The sequence below is a fragment of the Bubalus bubalis genome, chromosome 7 (assembly GCF_019923935.1).
Source record: "Bubalus bubalis isolate 160015118507 breed Murrah chromosome 7, NDDB_SH_1, whole genome shotgun sequence".
Classification (NCBI taxonomy): domain Eukaryota; kingdom Metazoa; phylum Chordata; class Mammalia; order Artiodactyla; family Bovidae; genus Bubalus; species Bubalus bubalis.
In genome coordinates, this window is record NC_059163.1 from 46,365,940 (window position 1) to 46,392,335 (window position 26,396).

At 36.6% G+C, this 26,396-nt stretch overlaps 1 protein-coding gene across 1 annotated transcript in view; it reads left to right on the top strand.

The window, feature by feature from the left end:
• Positions 1-26,396, top strand: part of PDCL2 (phosducin like 2) — a 33,425-nt gene that overhangs the window by 2,667 nt on the left and 4,362 nt on the right. The window contains exons 2-5 of the mRNA XM_006058329.3: positions 9,039-9,159; positions 9,740-9,830; positions 14,936-15,079; positions 22,462-22,670. Coding sequence (XP_006058391.2) covers positions 9,039-9,159; positions 9,740-9,830; positions 14,936-15,079; positions 22,462-22,670 — 565 coding nt within the window. The remainder of the gene's footprint in view (positions 1-9,038; positions 9,160-9,739; positions 9,831-14,935; positions 15,080-22,461; positions 22,671-26,396) is intronic.

The following is a 26,396-nucleotide window of genomic DNA, read 5'->3' on the forward strand; positions in this document are numbered from 1 at the left end:
AATTACATCAAAAATAATAAGAATAAACTGGAAACTACAAAACATTGCTGATAGGATTGGTGTCCTTATAAGACGTGGAAGAGACACTAGAACACGTTCTCTCTCTCTAACACACAGCAGGAAGGTTGTGTGAGTACACGACAAGAAGGCAGCATCCTGCAAGCCAGACGGGTTCTCAGAAGTACCAACCCTGCCGGCACCTTGATTTTAGACTTCCAACCTCCAGAACTGTGAGAAAATACATGTCTAATTAAATCACCTGATCTGTGATATGTTATGGCTTCCCACGCAGACCAACACAGGCTGCTTTTGTGAAAAATCATGATTTCCCCCAGAGTAAGTGATGAGAGAGACTAAGGAAAAAGCAGCAGCAGTGCCTTTGTGACTTAGTCTCAGAATTCAAATAGTATTGCTTCCATCATATTTTCAGTTTATTAGAAATAAGACCACAGGTTCAGCCTATACTCAATGGAAGTGGCATTAAGTTTCACTTCTCAAAAAAAGGAGTCTGAAAGAATCTGTGAACATACTTTAAAACCACAATAGATTAAAAAGATTAGATGCACATGAGGGCATTTTATAGTCATATGGCATGGGATGGCAGAAAACAACCATGTTAATAGGGGTTTTGGAGAGCAAAGTTCTGGGTTGGTAGAGTGGTGGGAGAATTATGTGGAAGTCTCAGAAAGAAAAGTAGCACAGAGGGATAATCTTTAAATTCTATGTGTAAGATTCACACAAATCCTTAATTGTCAGCTAAACTCCATATATAGGTAAGAGACCACAAGTTGCCTGGCAGAAAGCAGCCATTAGAAGATGAAAGAACTGAGCTGATCTAAGGTTTTGGGTGCTGCCCACTTCAGTTGAAAGAGGTTGATGTTTCAGTCCAGCCAAGTTAACTGCCTGCAAGTATGAAAATCAACATACTTCAGAGGAACATAAAGAATCATGAATTTCTATGATGTATCATCCTCAATATCTAGTATACAATAAAAATTAGACCAGAAAAAAAGAAAAAAATGAAAAGCCATATTCAAAATTAAAGCAACCAATGGAAGCAGATCCTTAGACTATCCAGAGGTTAATATTAGCAAACAAAGAATTTAAAGCAGCTATTATAAATATATTCAAGGATGTAAAGGAAATTTAATTAACAGGTGGAGAATCTTAACAGAGAAATAGAAACAATAATAAAACAATCAAATGGAAATTCTTGAACTGAAAAGATCAACGACTTGAAATAAAAAATAACTGAATGGGCTTAATGGAAAACTGGAGGTGGCAGAAGACTCAGGGAACTTGGATTTATCAATATAAAGTGTCCAGTTTTAAGAACAGAAAGAAAAATAATAAAAGTGAATAGAGATTCAGTGAACTGAAGTGATATTGTTAAATGGATTAACGGTGTTGGAGAAGACTCTTGAGAGTCCCTTGGACTGCAAGGAGATCCAACCAGTCCATTCTGAAGGAGATCAGCCCTGGGATTTCTTTGGAAGGAATGATGCTAAAGCTGAAACTCCAGTACTTTGGCCACCTCATGCTAAGAGTTGACTCATTGGAAAAGACTCTGATGCTGGGAGGGATTGGGGGCAAGGAGGAGAAGGGGACGACAGAGGATGAGATGGCTGGATGGCATCACTGACTTGATGGACTTGCGTCTGACTGAACTCCTGCAGTTGGTGATGGACAGGGAGGCCTGGCGTGCTGCAGTTCATGGGGTCGCAAAGAGTCAGACATGACTGAGCGACTGAACTGAACTGAACTGAACTAGAATACATAGTTAACATGTATATACATGTAGCATACTGTAAGGAATCGTAAGGCAGAGGAAGATGGGGTGGAGGGGTAGGGAAAAAATTAAGGAAATAATGGATAAAACTGTCCAAAATTTGAGGGAAGGCATAAACTAAAAATCTAAGAATTCAGGGAACTCCAAACAAGATAAATAAAAATAAAACTGCACCAAGCACACATAGATACCCTTCTGAAATCGAAAGATAAAATCTTGAAAACATCCAGAGAAAAGACGTATTAAGATGTGTATATTACATATGTATAGGAGAGCAGTAATATCATTATTAGCTGACTTCTCATCAGAAACATCAGAGGCCAGAAGGCCTTTCAAATGCTTTAAATGCTGAAGGGAAAGCTTTCAAGCTAAATTCTACATCCAGCTAAACTATCTGTCAAAACACAGGGAAAAAATAAACATTTTCAGAAATATGAAAACTGAGAGTATTCATTTCCAGCAGACCTACACTGTAATGAATACTACAGGAAGTTTCTTTAGACTGAAAGGAAATTACATCAGGTGAAAACCTGTATCTAAAAGGGAGTGAAAAGTACCCTAGATGTATAAATAAAGTATTTATTTAGATAAATACTAAAAACTGAATATAATTTTATATTTAGATAAATACTAAAAACTGAATATAATTTTTCTTAATTTTCTTAAGAGACATAATTGTTTAAGGCAGAAATTGTAACATTATATTAAAGTGATTCAAATATGTTGTAGATGTTAATATATATAACAGTAATAAAGCCAAGGATAGGATAGTGGAAAATGGAACTATACTAAGCAAGATTCCCATATTTTATATAAAATAGTCCAATATTAACTGTAATAAGTTAAAGACAGGATTACAATGTCTAGAACAATTATATTAAAACAATAATGAAAAGATGTATACCTAAAAAGCTACTTGCAAAAAATTAAATTCTAAAAAATATTTAACCTAAAGAAGGCAGGAAAGGAACAGAGGAACAAAAAGCAAACAATACTAATTGAAAACAGGAAAACAGTGGCCCTACATCTAAACATTAACATTTATTATATTAAATGAATGAAACATTTCAATTAAAAAGTAGAGATTATCAAAATAGTTGAAAAAGCAATATATAATGACATACTGCTAAGAGAGACACACTTTAAATACAAAGAAACAGATGGATTGAAATAAAAAAATTTAAAAAGATATGTTTAAACAGTACTTAGTCTTAAGCTATATAAATTATGTTAGTAACAAACAAAGTAGACATCAAGATGATGATTATTGTTGTTCAGTTGCTCACTCCTATCTGACTCTTTGCGACCCCATGGACTGCAGCAAGTTACATTTCCCTGTCCATCATTATCCCCCAGAGCTTGCTTAGAACTCATGTCCATTGAGTGGATGATGCCATCCAAGCATCTCATTCTCTGCTGTCCCCTTCTTCTCCTGCCCTCAATCTTTGCATCAGGGTATTTTTCCAAGTCAGCTCTTTGTATCAGGTGGCCAAAATATTGGAGCTTCAGCTTCAGTATCAGCCCTTCGAATGAATATTCAGAGTTGATTTCCTTTAGGATTGACTGATTTGATCTTGCAGTTCAAGGGACTCTCAAAAGTCTTCTCCAGTGCCACAGTTTGAAAGCATCAATTTTCGGCACTCAGCGTTCTTTATGGTTCAGCTCTCGTGTCCATACAATTCAGTTCAGTTCAGTCGCTTAGTCATGTCCAACTCTTTGTGACCCCATGGACTGCATGCAGCATGCCAGGCCTTCCTGTTCATCACCAACTCCCAGAGTTTATTCAAACTCATGCCCATTGAGTTGGTGATGTCATCCAACCATCTCATTCTCTGTTGTCCCCTTTTCCTCCCACCTTCAATCTTTCCCAGCATCAGAGTCTTTTCAAAAGATTCAGCTCTTTGCATCAGGTGGCCAAAGTATTGGAGTTTCAGCTTCAGCATCAGTCCTTCCAATGAATATTCAGAACTGATTTCCTTTAGAGTGGACTGGTTGGATCTCTTTGCAGTCCAAAGGACTCTTAAGAGTCTTCTCCAACACCACGGTTCAAAAGCATCAGTTCTTTGGCGCTCAGCTTTCTTTATTGTCCAACTCTCACATCCATACATGACTACTGGAAAAACCATAGCCTTGACTAGACGGACCTTTGTTGGCAAAGTAATGTCTCTGCTTTTGAATATGCTGTCTAGGTTGGTCATAACTTTTCTTCCAAGGAGTAAGCGTCTTTTAATTTCATGGCTGCAGTCACCATCTGCCGTGATTTTGGAGCCCCCCAAAATAAAATCAGCCACTGTTTCCAGTGTTTCCCCATCTGTTTGCCATGAAGTGATGGGACTGGATGCCACGATCTTAGTTTTCTGAATGTTGAGCTTTAAGCCAACTTTTTCACTCTCCTCTTTCACTTTTATCAAGAGGCTCTTTAGTTCTTCTTCATTTTCTGCCATAAAGGTGGTGTCACCTGCATATCTGAGGTTATTGATATTTCTCCTGGCAATCTTGATTCCAGCTCTTGCTTCATCCAGCCCAACATTTTGCATGATGTACTCTGCATGGAAGTTAAATAAGCAGGGTGACAATATACAGCCTTGACGTAATCCTTTCCCATTTCAGAACCATTCCGTTGTTCCATGTCGCATTGTGTTCCTTGTTGACAGGAGGTAGGTAAGGTGGTCTGGTATTCCCATCTCTTGAAGAATTTTCCATTTTGTTGTGATCCACTCAGTCAAAAGCTGTAGCCTAATCAATAAAGCAGAAGTAGATGTTTTTCTGTAATTCTCTTGTTTTTTCTGTGATCCAGTAGATGTTGGCAATTTGATCTCTGGTTCCTTTGCCTTTTCTAAATCCAGCCTGGACATCTGGAAATTCTTGGTTTAAATACTGTTGAAGCCTAGCTTGAAGGATTTTGAGCATTACCTGCTAACACGTGAAATGAGTTCAATTGTATATAGTTTGAACATTCTCTGGCATTGCCCTTCTTTGGGATTGGAATGAAAACTGACCTTTTTCAGTCCTGTGGCCATTACTGAGTTTTCCAATTTAGCTGGCATATTGAGTGCAGCACTTTAACAGCATCATCTTTTAGGATTGCTACTAGAAATAAAAAGGAAAATTGTATAATGATAAGAAAAATTCACTAGGAAAATCTCTTAAATACAACTGTTTATTTTCATAATAATCAAACATCAAACATACGAAGCAAAAACTGACAGAGGGAGAGAAAGACAATCTACATTCATAATCAGAGATTTTTAACATCCTTGCTAAGTCACTTCAGTTGTGTCCAAGTCTGTGCGACCCCATAGATGGCAGCCCACCAGGCTCCGCCATCCCTGGGATTCTCCAGGCAAGAACACTGGAGTGGGTTGCCATTTCCTTCTCCAATGCAAGAAAGTGAAAGTGAAGTCACTCAGTCGTGTCTGACACTTCGCGACCCCATGGACTGCAGCCTACCAGGCTCCTCTGTCCATGGGATTTTCCAGGCAAGAGTACTGGAGTGGGTTGCCATTGCCTTCTCCGTTAACATCCCTCCCCCTAATAATTGACAGAACAACTAAAGAAAAAATCTCTAACAAAATAGAATTTCTGAACAAATCTGTTGACAACCTATTGATTTGTAGAGAAATAAACCCTGATCTGTGGGAGAATATACATTCCTTTCACACTAGGTACAACATTCACTAAGATATATTAATACCATATGCTGAGTCATGAAACAAATAAATGCATTTCAGAAAATTGAAATCTTAACAAAGAATGTTTCCTGACCAAGCAGAATTAAATTATAAATTATTAATTAAATACTTAGAAAAGTCCAAAGTATTTGAAAATTAAGTAGCATCCTTCCAAATTAAAATGTGAGGGAAAAAAATCATAAGGTTGGAAATATTTTAACTGAATACCAATAAAAATACAGCATATAAAATTTTGTAGGATGTAGATAAAGAATTTGTCGTGGATGTGTCTGGTAGTGAAGGTAAAGTCTGATGCTGTAAAGAACAGTATTGCATAAGAATCTGGAATGTTAGTTCCATGAATCAAGGTAAAGTGAATGTGATCAGGCAGGAGGTAGCAAGATGAACTAAAATGGATGGGAATGGATGAATTTAATTCAGATGACTGCTGTATCTACTACTGTGGGCGAGAATCCTAAGAAGAAATGGAGTAGCCCTTATAATCAACAAAAGAGTCTGAAATGCAGTACTTGGGTGCAACCTCAAAAATGACAGAATGATCTCAGTTCATTTCCAAGGCAAACCATACAGTATTACAGTAATCCAAGTCTATGTCCCAACCACTGATACTGAAGAAGCTGAAGTTGACCAGTTGCAGGAAGACTTATAAGACCTTGTAGAACTAACACCAAAAAAGATGTCCTTTTCCTCATAGGGGATTGGAATGCAAAACTAGGAAGTCAAGAGACACCCAGATTAACAGGCAAGTTTGGACTTGGAGTCCAAAATGAATCAGGGCAAACAAAAGAACACACTGGTCATAGCAAACACCATTTTCCAACAACCCAAGAAATGACTCAGTATTGGCCATCTGGATATCACCAGATGGTCAATGCTGAAATCAGACTAATTATGTTCTTTGCAGCCAAAGATGGAGAAGCTCTGTACAGTCAGCAAAAATAAGACCTTGAGCTGACTGTGGTTCAGGTCATGAGCTCTTTATCACAAAATTCAGTCTTAAATTGAAGAAAGTAGGGAAAACCACTAGGCCATTTCAATTCAGTTCAGTTCATTCGCTCAGTCGTGTCTAACTCTTTGTGACCACATGGACTGCAGCACGCCAGGCTTCCCTGTCCATCACCAACTCCCAGAATTTACTCAAACTCATGTCCATTGAGTCAGTGATGTCATCCAACCATCTCATCCTCTGTCTCCCACTTTTCCTCCTGCCTTCAATCTTTCCCAGCATCAGGGTCTTTTCAAGTGAGTCAGCTCTTTGCATCATGTGGCCAAAGTATTGGAGTTTCAGCTTCAACATCCATTCTTCCAATGAATATTCAGGACTGATTTCGTTTAGGATGGACTGGATGTATCTGCCTTGCTGTCCAAGGGACTCTGAACAGTATTCTCCAACACCACAGTTCAAAAGCATCAATTCTTTGGTGCTCAGCTTTCTTTATAGTCTAACTCTCACATCCGTACATGACTACTGGGAAAACCATACCCTTGACTAGATGGACCTTTGTTGGCAAAGTAATGTCTCTGCTTTTGAATATACTGTCTAGGTTGGTCATAACTTTTCCTCCAAGGAGTAAGCGTCTTTTAATTCCATGGCTGCAGTCACCATCTGCAGTGATTTTGGAGCCCAAATAAAATTCCTTATTATCATACAATGGAGGTGTAATCTAATCTACAAATAGATGCAAAGGATTTGACCTGGTAGACAGAGTGTCTGAAAAACTATGGATGAAGGTTTGTAATATTGTACAGAAGACAGTGACCAAAACCATCCCAAAGAAAAAGAAATGCAAGAAGGCAAAGTTGTTGCCTGAGGAGGCCTAACCAATAGCTGAGGAATGAAGAGAAGTGAAAGGCAAGGGAGAAAGGGAAAGATATAACCAACTAAATGCACAGTTCCAGAGAATAATAAGGAGAGATAAGAAGCCCTTCTTAAATAAATAATGCAAAGAAATAGAGTAAAACAATAGAAAGGGAAAGGCTAGATATCTCTTCAAAAAAATTGGAGATATCAAGGTAACATTTCATGCAAGGATGGGCATGATAAAGGACAGAAAAGGTGAGGACCTAACAGAAACAGAAGAGACTAAAAAGAGGTGGCAGGAATATACAGAAGAACTATACAAGAAAGGTCTCAGTGACATAGATAACCACAATGGTTTGATCACTCACCTAGAGCTGGACATCCTGGAGGGTCCATTAGGAAGTATTACTACAAACAAAGCTAGTGGAGATGATGGAATTTCACCTGAGCTATTTAAACTCCTAAAAGATGATGCTGTCAAAGTGCTGGACTCAATATGTCAGCAAATTTGGAAAATTCAGCAATGGCTACAGGATTAGAAAAGACCAGTTTTCATTCCAATCCCAAAGAAGGGCAGTGCTAAAGAGTGTTCCAACTACTGTAAAATTGCACTAGTTTACATACTAGTAAGCTTATGCTCAAAATCCTTTGAACTAGGTTTTAGTAGTACATGAACCAGGAGTTTCCAGACATACAAGCTGGATTTAGAAAAGACAGAGGAACCAGTGATCAAATTGCCAGCATTAATTGGATCTTGAAGAAAGCAAAGGAATTTCAGAAAAGCATCTGCTTCTGCTTCATTGACTACACTGAAGCCTTTGTATATATGGATCACAACAAACTGTGGAAAATCTTTTAAAGGATTGTAGTAGCAAACCATACCTATCTCCTAAGAAACCTATATTTGGGTCAAGAAGTAGCAGTTAGAACTAGACATGGAACAACCGACTGGTTCCAAGTTGGGAAAGGAGTATGTCAAGGCTGTATATGGTCACCCTGCTTATTTAACTTATATGCAAAGTACATTATGAGACATGCTGGTCTGGATGAATCATAAGCTGGAATCAAGATTGCTGGGAGAAGTGTCAACAGCCTCAGATATGCAGATGATACCACTCTAATGGCAGAAAGTAAAGTGGAACTAAAGAGCCTCTTGATGAAGGTGAAAGAGGGGAGTGAATAAGTTCACTTAAAACTCAACATTCAAAAATTAAGATCATGACATCTGGTCCCATCACTTCATGGCAAATAGATGGGGAAAAAAATGAAAACAGTGACAGACTTTATTTTCTTGGGCTCCAAAATCACTGCAGATGGTGACTGAAACCCTGATGTGAGTTGGTTTTGCCTATTATAGTCTTCAAATTATTTTCCGTGACTCACAAGTTTCTTCATTAATAGTGTGTGTGTGTGTGTGTGTGTGTATATATATATATATATATATATATATATACATGCTTTAACCTCTGAGCCACCAGGGAAGCCCATATATATATATATTAGATTTATTTTTTATTAAACATCTCAGTATAACATTGAGGGTACAGGATGTATTCTTTTTTATCAATGTATGTAGTTGCAGTAGTACTGGGAAATGGGGAAAAAGTAGTCCATTTTGTTCTCCTCTTTAAAACTAATTGTCTAGTTTATCTGTAGAGTTCATGAATAATTACATGGTTGGAAATGCGGCATATAAGTTTTACAAATATTGAAATGTACGACTATGCTAATAGGTTTTAAAATTTTTTTTATATAGGATCCAAATGAAGATACAGAATGGAATGAAATTTTAAGAGATTTTGGCATTCTTCCTCCAAAAGAAGAGCCAAAAGATGAAATTGAAGAAATGGTTTTACGTTTACAGAAAGAAGCAATGGGTATAGTTGTGCATTTGGTGGTCTGGGTAAAGGGAATAATACAGTTATGATAGTGATCATGTATTTTGTGAAGTTAGAGGGAGATAGGATGTTAGAAATAATTTAATAGAAATCCCACTCATACTTTTGAAATTAGGATGCTGACGCCTAAAATTCCTAATTCATGTATTGAAAGTTACATCCTAATATTAGAGCTGAAATGCCCTAGTATTTAACCTGAGATTTTTTTCTATTACTTTTCTTTGCTTTGTGATTACCTTCTATTTTCATCATTCTGTATACATGTATTACTTGCCAGTATTTCCAGGTACTTGGGGAACTGTACATTTATGTGATCTAGTTGATTTTCACATCTATTTTTAAATACAACTTGATAGTTTTGTGAACTCTGAGGGAGTAATAATATTCCAAACAAACTTCAGTCAACCACAATATAGCTTTATATGATGAAGAAACTTTAATATCAACATTAAAGATATTCTTGATCTCCATTTATCTATTGTTTTTCTAGACATGTAATTATAAAGTAAAATTGTTTTTTAAATAACTCATTTATCTACAACTTCTTATTGTGTTTCAGTTAAACCATATGAAAAGATGACTCTTGCAGAATTGAAGGACGCGGAAGATGAATTTGATGATGAAGATATGAAAGCTATTGAAATATATAGGTACAGTGATTCATTTGGATAATTTATGAGCTTTTGAATGAAGTATTGATAAAACTAAGGAAAAATTCCTATTTTTGTCTAGAGACTATATTTTAAAAAGAACAAAACTAATTTTTAAGTAACATTTAAAAACTAATTCACTTTCTATAAGATGGATTTTTTCCCCTGATCTTTTTTACCTTTGTTTAAATAAAAAACTGTTCAATAATACTCAACAGAACTTCATCAAGTTACATATGAGTAAAGTGGAAAATGTTACTAGAAGTCTAATAAAAAGAGGACCATGATTTTCCTTATAGTATGATGTCTGTTAAGGGTTTCTATCATTTAATGAATCATTAATTGCTAGTTATAAATTCTTTCAGAAGTTAGAACAAGCGCATAGATTTCCTAACTTATCCTGATACCAAAACCAGACAGAGAAATTGCAAAAACAGAATGCTACAGAAAAACATCTCTTATGAATGTAGGTATGAAAAATTTTATCAAAATATTAGCAAATTAAGTCCAATAATTTAAAAGAAGAATAATGCATTCTGATCAAATGGGATTGATCCCAGGAATCCAAGGTTGTTTTAATATATACAAAAAAATCAGTGCATTGGGTTGGAAGCAGCAATACTGTGGTAGCAATGACCACACCTAGAATTGAGTTCTTGATTCATAATACTATTCTTCAATAAAAGGAATCAGTGTTTCTTAGAGAACTGCTTTAGTCAGCAGTGTGAGTTGAGAAAGAATAGCATGAGTCTGGGGCATTATCAGAAAGTTAAGGAAGCGCTGAAAATTTTAAGGCACAAGAGCCAAACTAAAAGATTTTATAATGCCCAGAGTTGAAACAAATTGAAAAACTAAATTATTATAATATTGAATTATAAAATAAGTAATAAAATGATTATCCTTAAGTGTATAGTAATACAGATAAGTAAGTGCATACATGAACAAATTCAACAAAGTAACACTTCGTCACTGAAGAATTCCAGTGAATAAGTGTAGATGAAATGAGGAAAATGCAAAAGTTACCATCAGAACATCATAGTAATCTACTGATAGTTGCTAAAATGAGTGGGTGAAAGTTTAAATAGAAACAGGATTTCTGCATAATCTCAAAGTATTGCCCCAAATATTTAATAGTTATAAAGGAGGAAATAGTTAAGTTCACAGTGTAGAATATTGGCAGACCCCATCTTAGCAACGTGACCAGGATTAACATCACCAATAATACACAATAATATGATGTGCTAAGGAGGACACATCAGCCCTACCACAGACACACAATCAGTGGTATTCTCAATAATGCATTGCATCAATCTAATCATAAGAATATATCAGAGAAACCCAAATTTGAGAGACTTTTCAAAAACAACTGGTCAGTTTGACGCCAGGAAAGATGGCAGAGTAAAAAGGTCCAGAAATCCATCTCACTACCCAGGCAATGATTGTACTGGCAGAAACTGAAGTGAAGACTTTGGAACTCTGGAGTCTATTTTGAATACTTGAAATTTCCAGCATAAAGCTTGGCTGGTAAATTACAATTAGTATTGGTTGATTTCAGTCCTCAGTGTAGTAACAGCTATCCATCCCTCATTTCCACAGCCCCATGGGAGACAGCTGTTTCAACAGCAACCTGTGCTTCTGGCACAGCTTGCTGGAGCCAAGGTAGGCATTAAGGACTTTGTCCTCAAATATCAGGGTTCTGTGTTCTGATTGCAGATTGCTGTTTCTGAAAGCAGAGGTACAGACACAGAGATTGGCAGCCATTGTATCAACCCTCCAGGCTCAAGTGGCTTCCATGGTATTTTAAGGAACCACATCTGTTTTTTTGGTTTTGAGGGTTTTTTTTTTTTTTACATCAAAAAGCAACCATATATATGGGGGAATTTAGAAAGCCTTGGAAAAGTGGAAGTCTTAGGAAAGACCTGAGAAGTATGCTTTCACCTCAGGCTAAATCCTGTCATGGACACACCCGATGTGAAAACAAGCAAAAAACATGAGTTAGAAGAAGAATCTGATTTCTAGGGCTATCAACTAAATGAACCATTCAGTTTTCAAAAAACAATCACAAGGCATAAAAAGAAACAGAAAAGTATGGTCCTTTCAAAAGAACAAAATAAATCAATGCAGAATGTATCTGAAGATGCCAAAGTGTCAGACTTAACTAGACAAAGATTTTTAAGACACCTTAGTTAAAGATGTTCAAAGAGCTCAAGAAAGACATGGGTGAAAACAGGAAAACATCATATGAACAAAATGAGAATAGCAATAAAGAGAAATTATAAAAAGAAACCAAAAAGACATTTTGAAACTAATAAGTACAATATTGAAATATACACTAAAGTGCTTCAAAAGCATATTTGAACAAGCATAAGACAGAGAAAATTTGACAATGGGACAATTGGAAGTTTGAGTTTGAGGAACAGGAAGAAAAAAGAATATAGAAAAGCAAATGAGCCTAATTGGCTTTGTTTGTGGTACACTGTTAGGTAAACTAGCATGTGTAGTATGGGAATCCAAGCAGTACATTTGTCATACATGGAGCAGAAAGCATATCTGTAGAAATACTAGCTGGAAACGTCTCAAGTTTGAGAAAAGGCATAAATCTACAGATTTATGGTGCTCAGAGGACTCCAATTAGGATAAACTCAAAGGCCCACACAAAGACACATCTCTTAGAAAGACTATCAATCAGCCAGTTTCTCATCAGAAATCTTAGAGGATGCAAGAAAAAAACCCTCATCAACCAAGAACTCTATATTTGGCTAAACTAAGCTACAGGGATGAAGGAGAAATTAAGAACATTTCTAGATGAAATATAAATGAGCTTGTTACTAGTAGAAGTGCCCTAAAAATTAGCTAAAGGAGTCCTTTGGGATGAAATTACAGGGCACTAGACAGTAACTTTGGAGAAGGCAATGGCACCCCACTCCAGTACTGTTGCCTGGAAAACCCCATGGACGGAGGAGCCTGGTAGGCTGCAGTCCATGGGGTCGCTAAGAGTCGGACACAACTGAGTGACTTCACTTTCACTTTCCACTTTCATGCATTGGAGAAGGAAATGGCAACCCACTCCAGTGTTCTTGCCTGGAGAACCCCATGGACGGAGAAGCCTGGTAGGCTGCAGTCCATGGGGTCACACAGAGTCGGACACGACTGAAGCGACTTAGCAGCAGCAGCAGCAGACAGTAACTTAAAACATAGGAAGAATAAACAAACGTAGGTAAAGGTAATTGTATAGGTAAATATAAAAGCCAATATTACTATATTTTTGGCTTTTAACTCCCTTTTTTCTATACGGTTTATAAAACAATAATTATAAATCAATGTTAATGGACATACAGTATATAACAACATTTCAGTTCAATCACTCAATTTTGTCCGACTCTTTGCAACCCCATAGACTGCAGCACACCAGGCCTTGCTGGCCATCACCAACTCCTGGAGCTTGCTCAAAGTCATGTTCATCAAGTTGGTGATGCCATCCAACCAACTCATCCTCTGTCGTTCCCTTCTCCTCCTTCCTTCAGTCTTTCCCAGCATCAGGGTCTTTTCCAGTAAGTCAGTTCTTCGCATAAGGTGGCCAAAGTAATGGCGTTTCAGTTTCAGCATTAGTCCCTCCAATGAATATTCAGGACTGATTTCCTTTAGGATTGATTAGTTGATCTTCTTGCAGTCCAAGGGACTCTGAACAATCTTCTCCAACACCACAGTTCAAAAGCATCAATTCTTCAGTGCTCAGCCTTCTTTATGGTCCAGCTCTCACATCCGTACATGACTACTGGAAAAACCAAAGCCTTGACTAGACAGACCTTTGTCAGCAGAGTAATGTCTCTGCTTTTTAATATGCTGTCTAGGTTGGTCATAGCTTTTCTTCCAAGGAGCAAGTGTGTTTTTATTTCATGTCTGCAGGCACCATCTGTAGTGATTTTGTAGCCCCAAAAAATAGTCTGTCACTGTTTGCATTGTTCCATCTACTTGCCATGAAGTGATGGGACCAGCTGTTTATGATCTTAGTTTTTTGAATGTTTGAGTTTTAAGCTAGCTTTTTCACTCTTCTCTTTCACCTTCGTCAAGAGGCTCTTCAGTTCGTCTTCTCTTTCTGCCTTAAGGGTGATGTCATCTGCGTATCTGAGGTTATTGATATTTCTCCTGGCAGTCTTGATTCTGGCTTGTGCTTCATCTAGCCCAGGATTTCACATGATGCACTCTGCCTATAAGTTAAATAAGCAGGGTGACAATATACAGCCTTGATATACTCCTTTCCCAGAAAAGGCAATGGCACCCCACTCCAGTACTCTTGCCTGGAAAATCCCATGGACGGAGGAGCCTGGCGGGCTGCAGTCCATGGGGTCGCTAAGAGTCAGACACGACTGAGTGACTTCCCTTTCACTTTTCACTTTCATGCATTGGAGAAGGGAATGGCAACCCACTCCAGTGTTCTTGCCTGGAGAATCCCAGGGACGGGGGAGCCTGGTGGGCTCCCGTCTATGGGGTCACACAGAGTCGGACACGACTGAAGTGACTTAGCAGCAGCAGCAGCAGAGTTCATACTCATAATCACTGTTCTTTATCATCTGTCTACCTGCAATATGTCTATAACAAGTAATTATACATGTTCACTAAAGACTTTGAACTGAAAGTTTAGCGTGAAAGCTAAGAGCTTATAATTGGCAATAATAATAGTGTTAACTTCATTAAGCTTTTGCAAGGTTAAATTAATAAACATGCTGAAAACAGTGCCTGGAAACATAGTAAACTCTCAGTAAATGTTAGTTATTATTGTTCTGCATGCTCTCCCTTTATCTAATCTGTATACGAGAATTTATTAGTCCAATGTCTAAATAAGCTCTCAATAACTATAATTGACTTAGTCTTAGAGAAAAATAAATTTAAATCAATAGCTAATTTCTTATATTTTATAATACCCATGATAAAGCAAATAACCATGTAAAAAGAGTAACTGCCATTGTAAAACCATTAATAATTATTATTCTTTAAAGAGGTTCATATGTACTAGCATTCCATTCACATCCCTAGATTATTACTGTATATGGGATAGTCTTAAGAATATAACAATATTTTTATGTAATTTCATTTTTTTTAACTAGAGAAAAGCGGTTACAGGAATGGAAAGCTCTCAAGAAAAAACAAAAATTTGGGGAATTAAGAGAAATTTCTGGAAATCAGTATGTGAATGAAGTCACAAATGCAGAAAAAGATGTGTGGGTTATAATTCATCTATACAGATCAAGGTAATTACTGTAGCTTTTTGTAAAAATCTAATATTCTAATGTTTTAAGATACATATTTTTCATTTTAATGTTGGATAAAGCATATAACAAAGACTAATCAAGAAAACAAAGTAAATCAGCTATACTTCAATTGAAAAAGAAAAATATATGTGTAGAGTCATTGGCTTCAGGGACTAAATTATTTTAATATATTTTCAGGTGTAACTTAAAGAACTTCTCATACTTATTAGAAAAACAAGTACTTTGTCAGTTAATTTGAAAAGCTTATAGAAAATTTCAAACATAGAAAAAAGTAGGAAGAATGATAAAATGAGCACCCTACATACCAGCTGGGTAGATTTCAGCAATGAACATGTTGCCGTATTTGTATTGTTTTGTTTGTATATTTATATGTGTGTATTTGTAGAACCATTTCAAAATGAATTACATGATGCTTTACTCTTAAGTATCTCAGCATGCATCTTCAAAATCCTGAGGGCTTTTTTCTATATAACCATAATATCATTTTCTCACCAAACAAAATTAACCATAATTCCTAATAGGGACCAAACCTGTGTCTCCAGCATTGCAGGCAGATTCTTTACCATCTGAGCTATCAGGGAAACCCCATCTAATACCCAGTCAGTCCTTAACTCAAATTTCTCCAACTAACTTCAGAATCTCTTTCATAAATACATATATTTTTGAATAATCATAATAATATTTCTATAATATATATATTTTGATCCCTAATCAGAGATCATGCAGTGCATTTGGATGTATCCAGTCTCTTATGCTTATTTTTTTTGACTTGCCACATGCCAAAAGCATCAATTATTTAGTGCTCAAGCCTTCTTTATGGTCCAACTCTCACATCCATACATGACTACTGGAAAAACCATAGCTTTGATTGTACATACCTTTGTCAGTAAAGTGATGTCTCTGCTTTTTAATACACTGCCTGGGTTTGTCATAGCTTTTCTTCCAAGGAGCAAGTGTCTTTTAGTTTCATGGCTGCGGTCACAATCCACAGTGATTTTGGAGTTGAATAAAATAAAATCTATCATTGTTTCCACTATTTCCCCATCTAGTCACCATGAAGTGATGGGACCAGATGCCATGATGTTAGTTTTTGAATGTTGAGTTTTAAGCCAGCTTTTTCACTCTCCTCTTTCACCTTTATCAAGAGGTTCTTTTTTTGTTGTTGTTCCTCTTCTCTTTCTACCATTAAAGTGGTATCATCTGCATATCTGAGGTTGTTGGTATTTCTTCCAGCAATCTTGATTCCAGCTTGTGCTTCATCCAGCCTGACATTTTGCATAATGTACTCTGCATATCAGTTAAATAAGCAGGGTGACAATATACAACCTTAACGTACTCCTTTCCCAATTTGGAACCAATCCGTTGTTCCATGTCTGCTTCTGTCACTTCTTGACCTGCATACAGGTTTCTCAGGAGACGGGTAAGGTGGTCTGGTATTCCCATCTCTTTAAGAATTTTCCACAGTTTGTTGTGATCCACACAGTCAGAGGCTTTAGTGTAGTCAATAAACCAGAAGTAGATGTTTTTTGGGGACTTCCTTGCTCTTTCTATGATCCAGCTGCTGCTGCTAAGTTGCTTCAGTTGTGTCCGACTCTGTGTGACCCCATAGACGGTAGCCCATCAGGCTCCCCTGTCCCTGGGATTCTCCAGGCAAGAACACTGGAGTGGGTTTCTATCCTTCTCCAGTGCATGAAAAGTGAAAGTGAAGTCACTCAGTCGTGTCCTACTCTTTGCGACCCCACGGACTGCAGTCTACCAGGCTTCTCCATCCATGGGATTTTCCAGGCAAGAGTACTGGAGAGGGTTGCCATTGCCTTCTCCATCTATGATCGAGCAGATGTTGGAAATTTGATCTTTGGTTCCTTTGCTTTTTCTAAATCCAGCTTGTACATCTGGAAGTTCTCGATTCATGTACTGCTGAAGCCTAGCTTGGAGAAATTTGAGCATTACTTTGCTAACATGTGAAATGAGTGCAATTATACAGTAATTTGAACATTCTTTGGCATTGTCTTTCTTTGGTATTGGAATGAAAACTGACTTTTTCTAGTCCAGTGGCCACTGTTGAGTTTTCTAGATTTGCTGGCATACTGAGTGCAGCACCTTAACAGCATCATCTTTTAGGATTTGAAATAGTTCAGCTGGAATTCCATCACCTCCACTAGCTTTGTTTGTATACCCCATTGCCTATTTTGTACCTCAAATTTCATAGCTAGGCCCATAAGTTGTTTTCTGATATCAAAGGTCTTGCTTATTTTTTAAAAGTTCTTCTGGGGTTAAATTCTGGCCCTCAAACCCCAACACCAAGTTTGAACTTTCAAACAATCATTTTCTCCCTGCACCACAATCTAGAGTGCCATAGTCTCCTAATTCCATACTTTTCACTGCTACCACCAATTCCCACCTGCCTCCTGCATTAAGACCACTGCCCCATAAGTGGGGTCATACTGCTGACTCAGCTCTTATTCTTACAGTAATCATCAAATTCTTCTTCTTAGATATTTGTGGATTGGCTTCACCAATTTGAGGGAAAATAAAGCTTATAAAGTATTAATGTCATGGTTTTATGTGGAAAACTGATTTGAGTTAGGTAGTACATATTTCTAATATTACTTTAAGTATGCCATCCAGTAAAATAAAGTAGTATCTAGATTTGTAACAAGTTGTACTTATCTGTCTATATATATATTCTGAAATATAAATTAAACTGTATGCACTTTGTTTTTCTTAGCTTTTTGTTACGTAAATTGATATATAACATCACTTAGTGTTAAGATGATTTCTTTTTCTAAATTAATTTTTACTAGAATTATAGGGCAGGAGGAGAATGATAGGACAGAGGATGAGATGGTTTGATAGCATCACCAACTCAATGGACATGAGTCTGGGCAAATTCCAGGAGATAGTGAAGGACAGGGAAGCCAGATATGCTGCTGTCCATTGGGTTACAAAGAGTCGGATGTGATGTAGAAACTGAACAACATACTTGCTTTACGATGTAGTATTAGCTTCTGTTCACGGCAAAATGAATCATCATGCATATACCTATGAGACCTGCATGCACTAAGAAGATATGGAAGACAATGCATTATTGTGTAGTTTAGATGAGAAAAGCTGTAGATGAGAAGCTCCCGAGCCAATATCAAAGATTACTAAATTAATGTATGTTTATATATGTCAGATGAAAAGAAAATATTTAAATTAAAAAAGATATTTTTGTGTGATTCTCTGCTTTGGCTTTTTTACTTTTGGTCCCCCTTTATCCACTTCTCCCACCCTCTGGCAGCCTTCTAGATTCCACATGTAAGAGAGATCATATGGCATTTGTCTTTCTCTAAGTTATTTCACTTATCATAATACCCTATAGGTATATCCATGTTGTCCCAAATGAGAAAATTTCATTCTTTTTAATGGCTGAATAATATTCAGTTGTATATATACTGCAATTTCTTTGTCCATTCATCCACTGATAAACACTCAGATTGTTTATGTATTTTGACTATTGTAAATAATGCTACAATTAATATGGGGGTACATATATGTTCTCAGGTTAGTGTTTTTTCACCAGCTAAATAGCCAGAGATGGAATTGCTAGACCATATGGTAGTTCTATTTGTAATTTTTTGAAGAACTTCTATACTGTTTTCCATAGTGGCTGAACCAGTTTACATTCCCAGCAAATAGTGCATAAGAATTCTCTTTTCTCCACATTCTTGCTGCATTGTTATTTCCTGTCTTTTTAATAATAGCCATTCTAACAGGTGTGAAGTGATATCTCACTGTGGTTTTCATTTGAATTTCCCTGGTAATTAATGATGTTGAGTATATTTTTATGTACCTGTTGGCCATCTGTATATCATCTTTGGAAAAATGTCTATTCAGATCTTATGCCCATTTTTAAATCAGATTCTTTGGGTTTTTGCTATTGAGTTGTATGAGTTCTTTTATGTGTTTTAGATATTAACTCCTTATTAGGTATATGATTTACAAATATTTTCTCCCATTCAGTAGGTTGCCTTTCATTTTGTTGATGGTTTCTTTTGCTGTGCAGAAGATTTTTAGTATAATGAAGTTTCACTTATTTATTTTTGCTTTTGCTTTTGGTGTCAGAATCGAAAAATTATCACCAAGATCTATGTCATTGCCTATGTTCTCTTTTAGGAGTTCTATGGTTTCAGATCTTATATTTATATCTTCAATATTTTTTGAGTTTTTTTGTGTATGATGTAAGATAGTGGTCAAATCTCATTTTTATGTGTGTTGCTGTCCATTTTGCCCAACACTGTTCATTCCCATTGTGTGTTCTTTGCCTCCTTTGTCATAAATTCAGTGACCATATAAGTATGGGTTTATTTTTGGTCTGTCTATGCTTTCCATTGATCTTTGTGTGTTTTTTTTTTTTTCCTTTGTGTTTGTGTTCCTACCGGTTACATAATGTTTTAATGACTATAGCCTTATAATACAGTTTAATATCAGGAAACATGTGGCCTCCAATTTCGTTCTTCTTTCTTAAGATTGCTTTGACTACTTGGATTTTTTTGTGATTCCTTACAAGTTTTAGGATTATTTGTTCTATTTCTGTGAAAAATTCCATTGGAATTTTGACGAGGATTGTATTGAATCTGTAGATTGATTGGGGGTGATATGAATATTTCCAATCCATGAGCACAGAGTATCTTTCCATTTGTTTGTTTCTTTTTCACTTTTTTTCATTAATGTCTTGTAGTTTTCAAATGTTTTTTACCCCTGGATAGTTTATTCTTTCTGATGCAATTACAAACGGTATTGTTTTCTTTGTTTCTCTTTCTGAGTCTTAGTGTATAGAAACATAACTTAGTTCATTCTTAGTTACAGAAACATAACTGACTTTTGTGTATTGATTTTTTAGCTTACAACTTTAATGAATTCTTTTATTAGTTCTAACCATTTTTTTGATAGAGTCTTTAGGGTTCTCTAAATATAATACCATGTCATAGTGACATGCTTTACTTCTTTCTCTCCTATTTAGATGCCTTTTATTTATTTATTTTTTCTTGCTCTGGCTAGGACTTCCAATACTAGGTTGAATTAAAGTGGTGAGAGTGGGCATCCTTGCCTTGTTCCTCATCTTGAGGAAAGGCTTTCAGCTTTCCACTGTTGCATATAAAATTAGCTGTGGTCCTGTCATATCAAGCCTTTATTATGTTGAGATTTGTTCCCTCTATACTCACTTTGTTGAGTTTTTCTAATTTGTGAAACAAGGTTAGAAAAAAAAATTGATGATAAAAGCCAGAAACTGGCAAAGAGAAGACAAATTAAAAAATATAGTCTTCCCCCAATATTGTTAAGACCTAGTATATTGCCATTGGTTTCATTTTCAGAGTTTGTTTAAAATGGAGCAAGAATTCACAAGTACATATGAAGCAATTTGAGTGCAGAAATCTTTATTATTCCTCTGACATTTACATTTGTCTGGCTTATAATGAGCTACACAACAATTTTTTTCTAAGTGATTCACATTTATCATGTTTCTCCAAAGCATGCATTTGATATTCTTCATAACTTCAATGACTTTTGTTGTCACACTTTTATTTATTTGTTAAGTATAATAAAATATGCAATGTGCATAAACAAATATAGAGGGGAAAAGTGGATAAAGTCCAGGAGGGTTACCACCTGCCTGCAGCATGCAGTATGTCCTGGTATGAGCCACTCACTTAAGAGAACTTCAACTTCAACTATATCTGTGACAGTTTGCAGGAGTTGAGAATACGAATGGGAATAAGATGCTTTTATGATATAGTTCAAGAGACGAATTAAACATTTCATGTGTATATCTATCTATCTATATAGATGTATGTATTGAAAGGACATATAAGGTGTAGAACAAGAGAAAGTGAAGTGAAAGTGAAGTCGCTCAGTTGTGTCCGACTCTTTGCGACCCATGGACTCTAGCCTATCAGGCTTTTCCGTCCATGGGATTCTCCAGGCAAGAATACTGGAGTGGGTTGCCATTTCCTTCTCCAGGGTATCTTCCCAACCCAGGGATCAAACCCAGGTCTCCCGCATTGCAGGCGGACGCTTTACTATCTGAGCCACCAGGGAAGATCTCAAGAGAAGAATATACTAATTTTGTCTGTTAGACAAAGACCTTTCTCTGATTAACATGGTTCACAGTAATCTTTCCTTCCTCTACTGTATTGTTTCAAATATGCTCCATTTGAATGATGAGAAAATGTATACAAAGATGAAGGAGAGATACACTTGTATCAAATTTAGTGTTTTTTTTTTTTTTTTTAAAGAATGCCCAGTGAATGTGTCTAAAATGAGAAGAGGGTCTAGGACATAGTCACAAGGAATATCTACATTTGAGGTATTAGCATAAGGAGTAAGTCAGAGGAGTAAAAAGGAAATTCATAGAAAAAATTATCACAGGAATCAAAAAAGGAGAGCCTTTTAAGAAGGGAAGTGAACAACACAGAGATTTTTAAAATCTTTTTTCATCTGGGCTGTGACCAGGAAAGAGTAGTTATTAGAGGGAGAGAGAATGAGAAAGGACTTTTTAAAAATTTTTTAGTATTTTGAATATGTTTATGTAGAGTAAAGAAGGATAGCTTAAGAAAATAGGATAACAAATAAAGAATGGTCCCATAGGAAATGGAAGGAGTGTGGGATAAAGCTGAGGATTAGCTTTGAAAGAATTTAATAAAGCTGTGAGTGAGTGATAGAGAAAAGTGACTAATTAAAACATGAGTGTAATGAGAGTTAAGGGATAGAGCTGGAAGAATTGCCGATTTTGGTTACATTTCTGATCAATTTTAAATTTCCAATGAACAGTTCTGGGTGTTGGGGAATATGATATAGCATGTCAAAGAAAAGGGTGGATGAAGTTTGAATAAAAGGAATTCAAGGAAGTTTGAGATAACTTCTGGTGTGGAAATAACCTATGACCAAGAGTTGGGTCCCCTTGTTTAAATTTAGAACTGCTAAGGATCCCCTAGAAATGTCCTGTTTTGTTTTTTTTTTTCTTTCTTTCTCCTCCTCTCCCCCTCAGTGTCCTATAAACTAGGAACTTACTGGTTCCTCAATTACATTGTACTCGATTACACTGCTGCCAAGTCAAATGTGGTTAGCCTTAGTTAGGCTGCAAATTCCCATGGTAGCAGCTTCATTCCCAGGCTATAACAGTTTTTGTAATGAAAATCAGATACTCTATAGTTTATCACTACTAAAGGTAAAAATAGAGGATTACAATTGATGCAATCTTATATTAAAAGAAAATCTAAAGATATATTTTTGTCATGGAAATGTTTTACTTATTTTATTAGATTGAAATAAGTAGCCTGTTTTTTTAAAGATGTTGTGTGTATTGTTTCTCTTTTTAGCATCCCAATGTGTTTGTTGGTTAACCAGCATCTTAGTCTCCTAGCAAGAAAGTTTCCTGAAACTAAATTTGTTAAAGCCATTGTGAATAGCTGTATTGAACACTACCATGACAATTGTTTACCAACCATTTTTGTTTATAAAAATGGTCAGATAGAAGGCAAGTTCATTGGAATTATAGAATGTGGAGGGATAAATCTCAAGCTCGAAGGTAATGATGTTACTTTTAAAATTTGCCTATTAAGAAAATTACATAACTTAACAAATATCATGAAAATTTATTTTCATAAAACATTAGGCTTTTCCCTTGTTTCTAGTTTCTTCTTATATGCCTTCAGATTAATTTTCCTACAATAATACTATCATAACACCCACTTGCTTAAATCCTTAATGATTCTTTGTTTCAAATACATTAAAAATTCAGAATCATATGCTTAAAAATTTCAGCCCATCTATCCAATGTTTTCTGCAGTTTCTGCTGCAACCAAGCTGGTGTTCAACCACTATCTCAAACACACTTAACTCATTTGTGCCTTTATATTGGGTTGGCCAAAAAATTTGTTCAGGTTTTTCCATAAAATATTACAAAAATCTGGACGAACTTTTTGGCCAACCAATACTCTGTTTAATACTCTTTCTCTGTTCTCTAAATACCCTACCCTGCTTTGTTCTTCCTTCCAAACCCTATTCCTTCTTAGGTTTCCATTTAATCTATTATGTGATGCTGGAGCAATTAATAATCTGTTTTCATGTTCTCTACTGAATTTCTATAGCATATATTCTATACACAACTTATTTTCCATTTATCTACATATTCTCAGATTTTGTTGGTTAACCCATTCCCTTTGAGTTTTGTCTCCCTAACAGGTGCAAGGACTATGCCTTCTACTGTTTTCTTTTTCATAGTACATAGCAAAGGGCTTTATAGTTTTATGTTCTCTAACAATGTTTAGATGCTTCCCTGGTGGCTCAGACGGTAAAGCGTCTGCCTGTAGTAATGGAGACCCGGGTTTGATCCCTGGGTTGGGAAGATCCCCTGGAGAAGGAAATGGCAACCCACTCCAGCACTCTTACCTGGAAAATTCCATGGACTGAGGAGCCTGGTTGGCTACAGACCATGGGGTCACAGTAATGTTTACTTCCAAACCTAGTTCTAAGACCTAACTCTTCAGTTAGTCATTTCTTGGAGTTGATATAATTCTGTATGATTAAAATCTTCTCCTACCATTGTATTAAAGCCACTGTGAACGGCTATTTTTAACAGTCTTTCTTTCACTCTATCATTCCCATAAAACTGTTTTTGGCTTTAGTAAGACTTCCAGAATTGTAATTGTTCCAGAGTTTTCCTTCCCTCTCTATTTTACCATCTTACTTTTCAGCCTGTGCCTTATCCTCTCTTTTTTTTTTTTTTTTTTTTTTTTTAGGGCTGAAATTTATTTAGTATATTTTTCTAAATTTTTATTGCAAGATATTCGCTTTATAATATTGTACTGGTTTCTGCCACTCATCAACATGAATCAGTCACAGGTACACATATGTCTCCTCCCTCTTGAACCTTCCTCCCATCTCCCACCCCATCCCACCCCTCTCAGCTTTCACAGAGCACTGGGTTGAGCTTCCTGCCTCATATCGTAATGTACACGTTTCCATGCCTCTCTCTGAAGTCACCCCCCCCCACACACACACACTGTGTCCACATGTCTGTTCTATCTGTGTCTCCACTGCTGCCCTGCAAACAGGTTCATCAGTACCATCTCACTACATTCCATAGGCATGCATGAATATACAGTCTTTGTGTCTCTCTTTCTGACTTGCTTCACTCTGTACAGTAGGCTCTAGGTTCATCCACCTCATTAGGACTGACTCAAATGTGTTCTTTTTTAAAGCTGAGTAACATTCCATTGTATATATGTACCACAATTTCTGTATCCATTCATCTGTCAATGGACATCTAGGCTGCTTCCATGTCCTAGCTATTGTAAAAAGTGTTGCAGCAAACATTGGTGTACATGTGTCTGTCTCAGTTATGGTTTTCACAAGATATATACCCAGTAGTGGGATTTCCGGGTCATATGGTAGTTCTGTTTCTGTTCCTAGTTTTTTAAGGTTTCTCCATACTGTTCTCCGTCAGTTCAGTTCAGTCATTCAGTTCAGTCGCTCAGTTGTATCCGACTCTTTGCGATCCCATGAATCGCAGCACGCCAGGCCTCTCTGTCCATCACCAACTCCCGGAGTTCACTCAGACTCGCCATCGAGTCAGTGATGCCATCCAGCCATCTCATCCTCTGTCGTCCCCTTCTCCTCCTGCCCCCAATCCCTCCTAGCATCAGAGTCTTTTCCAATGAGTCAACTCTTCGCATGAGGTGGCCAAAGTACTGGAGTTTCAGCTTTAGCATCGTTCCTTCCAAAGAAATCCCAGAGCTGATCTCCTTGCAGTCCAAGGGACTCTCAAGAGTCTTCTCCAACACCACAGTTCAAAAGCATCAATTCTTCGGCATTCAGCTTTCTTCACAGTCCAACTCTCACCTCCATACATAACCACTGGAAAAACCATAGCTTTAACTAGACAGACCTTTGTTGACAAAGTAATGTCTCTGCTTTTGAATATGCTATCTAGGTTGGTCATGACTTTCCTTCCAAGGAGTAAATGTCTTTTAATTTCATGGCTGCAGTCACCATCTGCAGTGATATTGGAGCCCAAAAAAATAAAGTCTGACACTGTTTCCACATCTATTTCCCATGAAGTGATGGGACTGGATGCCATGATCTTAGTTTTCTGAATGTTGAGCTTTAAGCCAACTTTTTCACTCTCCACTTTCATCAAGAGGCTTTTGAGTTCCTCTTCACTTTCTGCCATAAGAGTGGTGTCATCTGCATATCTGAGGTTATTGATATTTCTCCCAGCAATCTTGATTCCAGTTTGTGTTTCTGCCAGCCCAGCGTTTTTCATAATGTACTCTGCATATAAGTTAAATAAGCAGGGTGACAATATGCAGCCTTTGACTCCTTTTCCTATTTGGAACCAGTCTGTTGTTCCATGGTGGTTGAATCAAATTCATTTCCACCAACAGTGCAAGAGGGTTCCCTTTTCTTTACATCCTCTTCAGCATTTATTGTTTGTAGATTTTTTTAATGATGGCCATTATGACTGGTGTGAGGTGATAACTCATTGTGGTTTTGATTTGCATTTTTCTTATATGAGCATTGTTGAGCATCTATGCATATATTTGTTGGCCATCTGTTGTGCCTTATCCTCTTAATTTAAAAAATACATAAGTATACAAACAATAATATAGAAAATATTCACGTAATCATTACCCAAAATAAAAAAATGTGAACATTTGTTCATGTTTCCTTCAGCTATTTGTTTATTATTGAAATAAACAGTACAGATGTTGAAGTTGCCTGTATTTCCATTCCTAGTTCTATTCCCCTCCCTGCCTCACTAAGCAGTCACTATCATGAGTAGTTATCCGGACTCTACTTTTTAAAATTGTAATACCTGAAAAAAATTTTAAATTATTTAAAAATACACATAACATGAAATTCATCATTTGAATTATTAAAAACTTAGAATACAGTATTATTAATTATTGTTACCCTGCAATAAATTATACATATCCAGAACTTAATTATGAATAAATAAGTTATATTATTTAATCATTTTAAAGTGTATGGTTAGTGAAAGGCTCTCAGTTGTGTCCAACTCTTTGCAACCCCATATACAGTCCATGGAATTCTCCAGGCCAGAATACTAGAATAGGTAGCCTTTCCCTTCTTCAGGGGATCTTCCCTACCCAGAGATTGAACCCAGGTCTCCCACATTGTAGGCGGATTCCTTACCAGCTGAGCCACCAGGGAAGCCTAAGAATACTGTAGTGGGTAGCCTATCTCTTCTCCAGTGGATCTTCCTGACCCAGGAATTGAACCAGGTCTC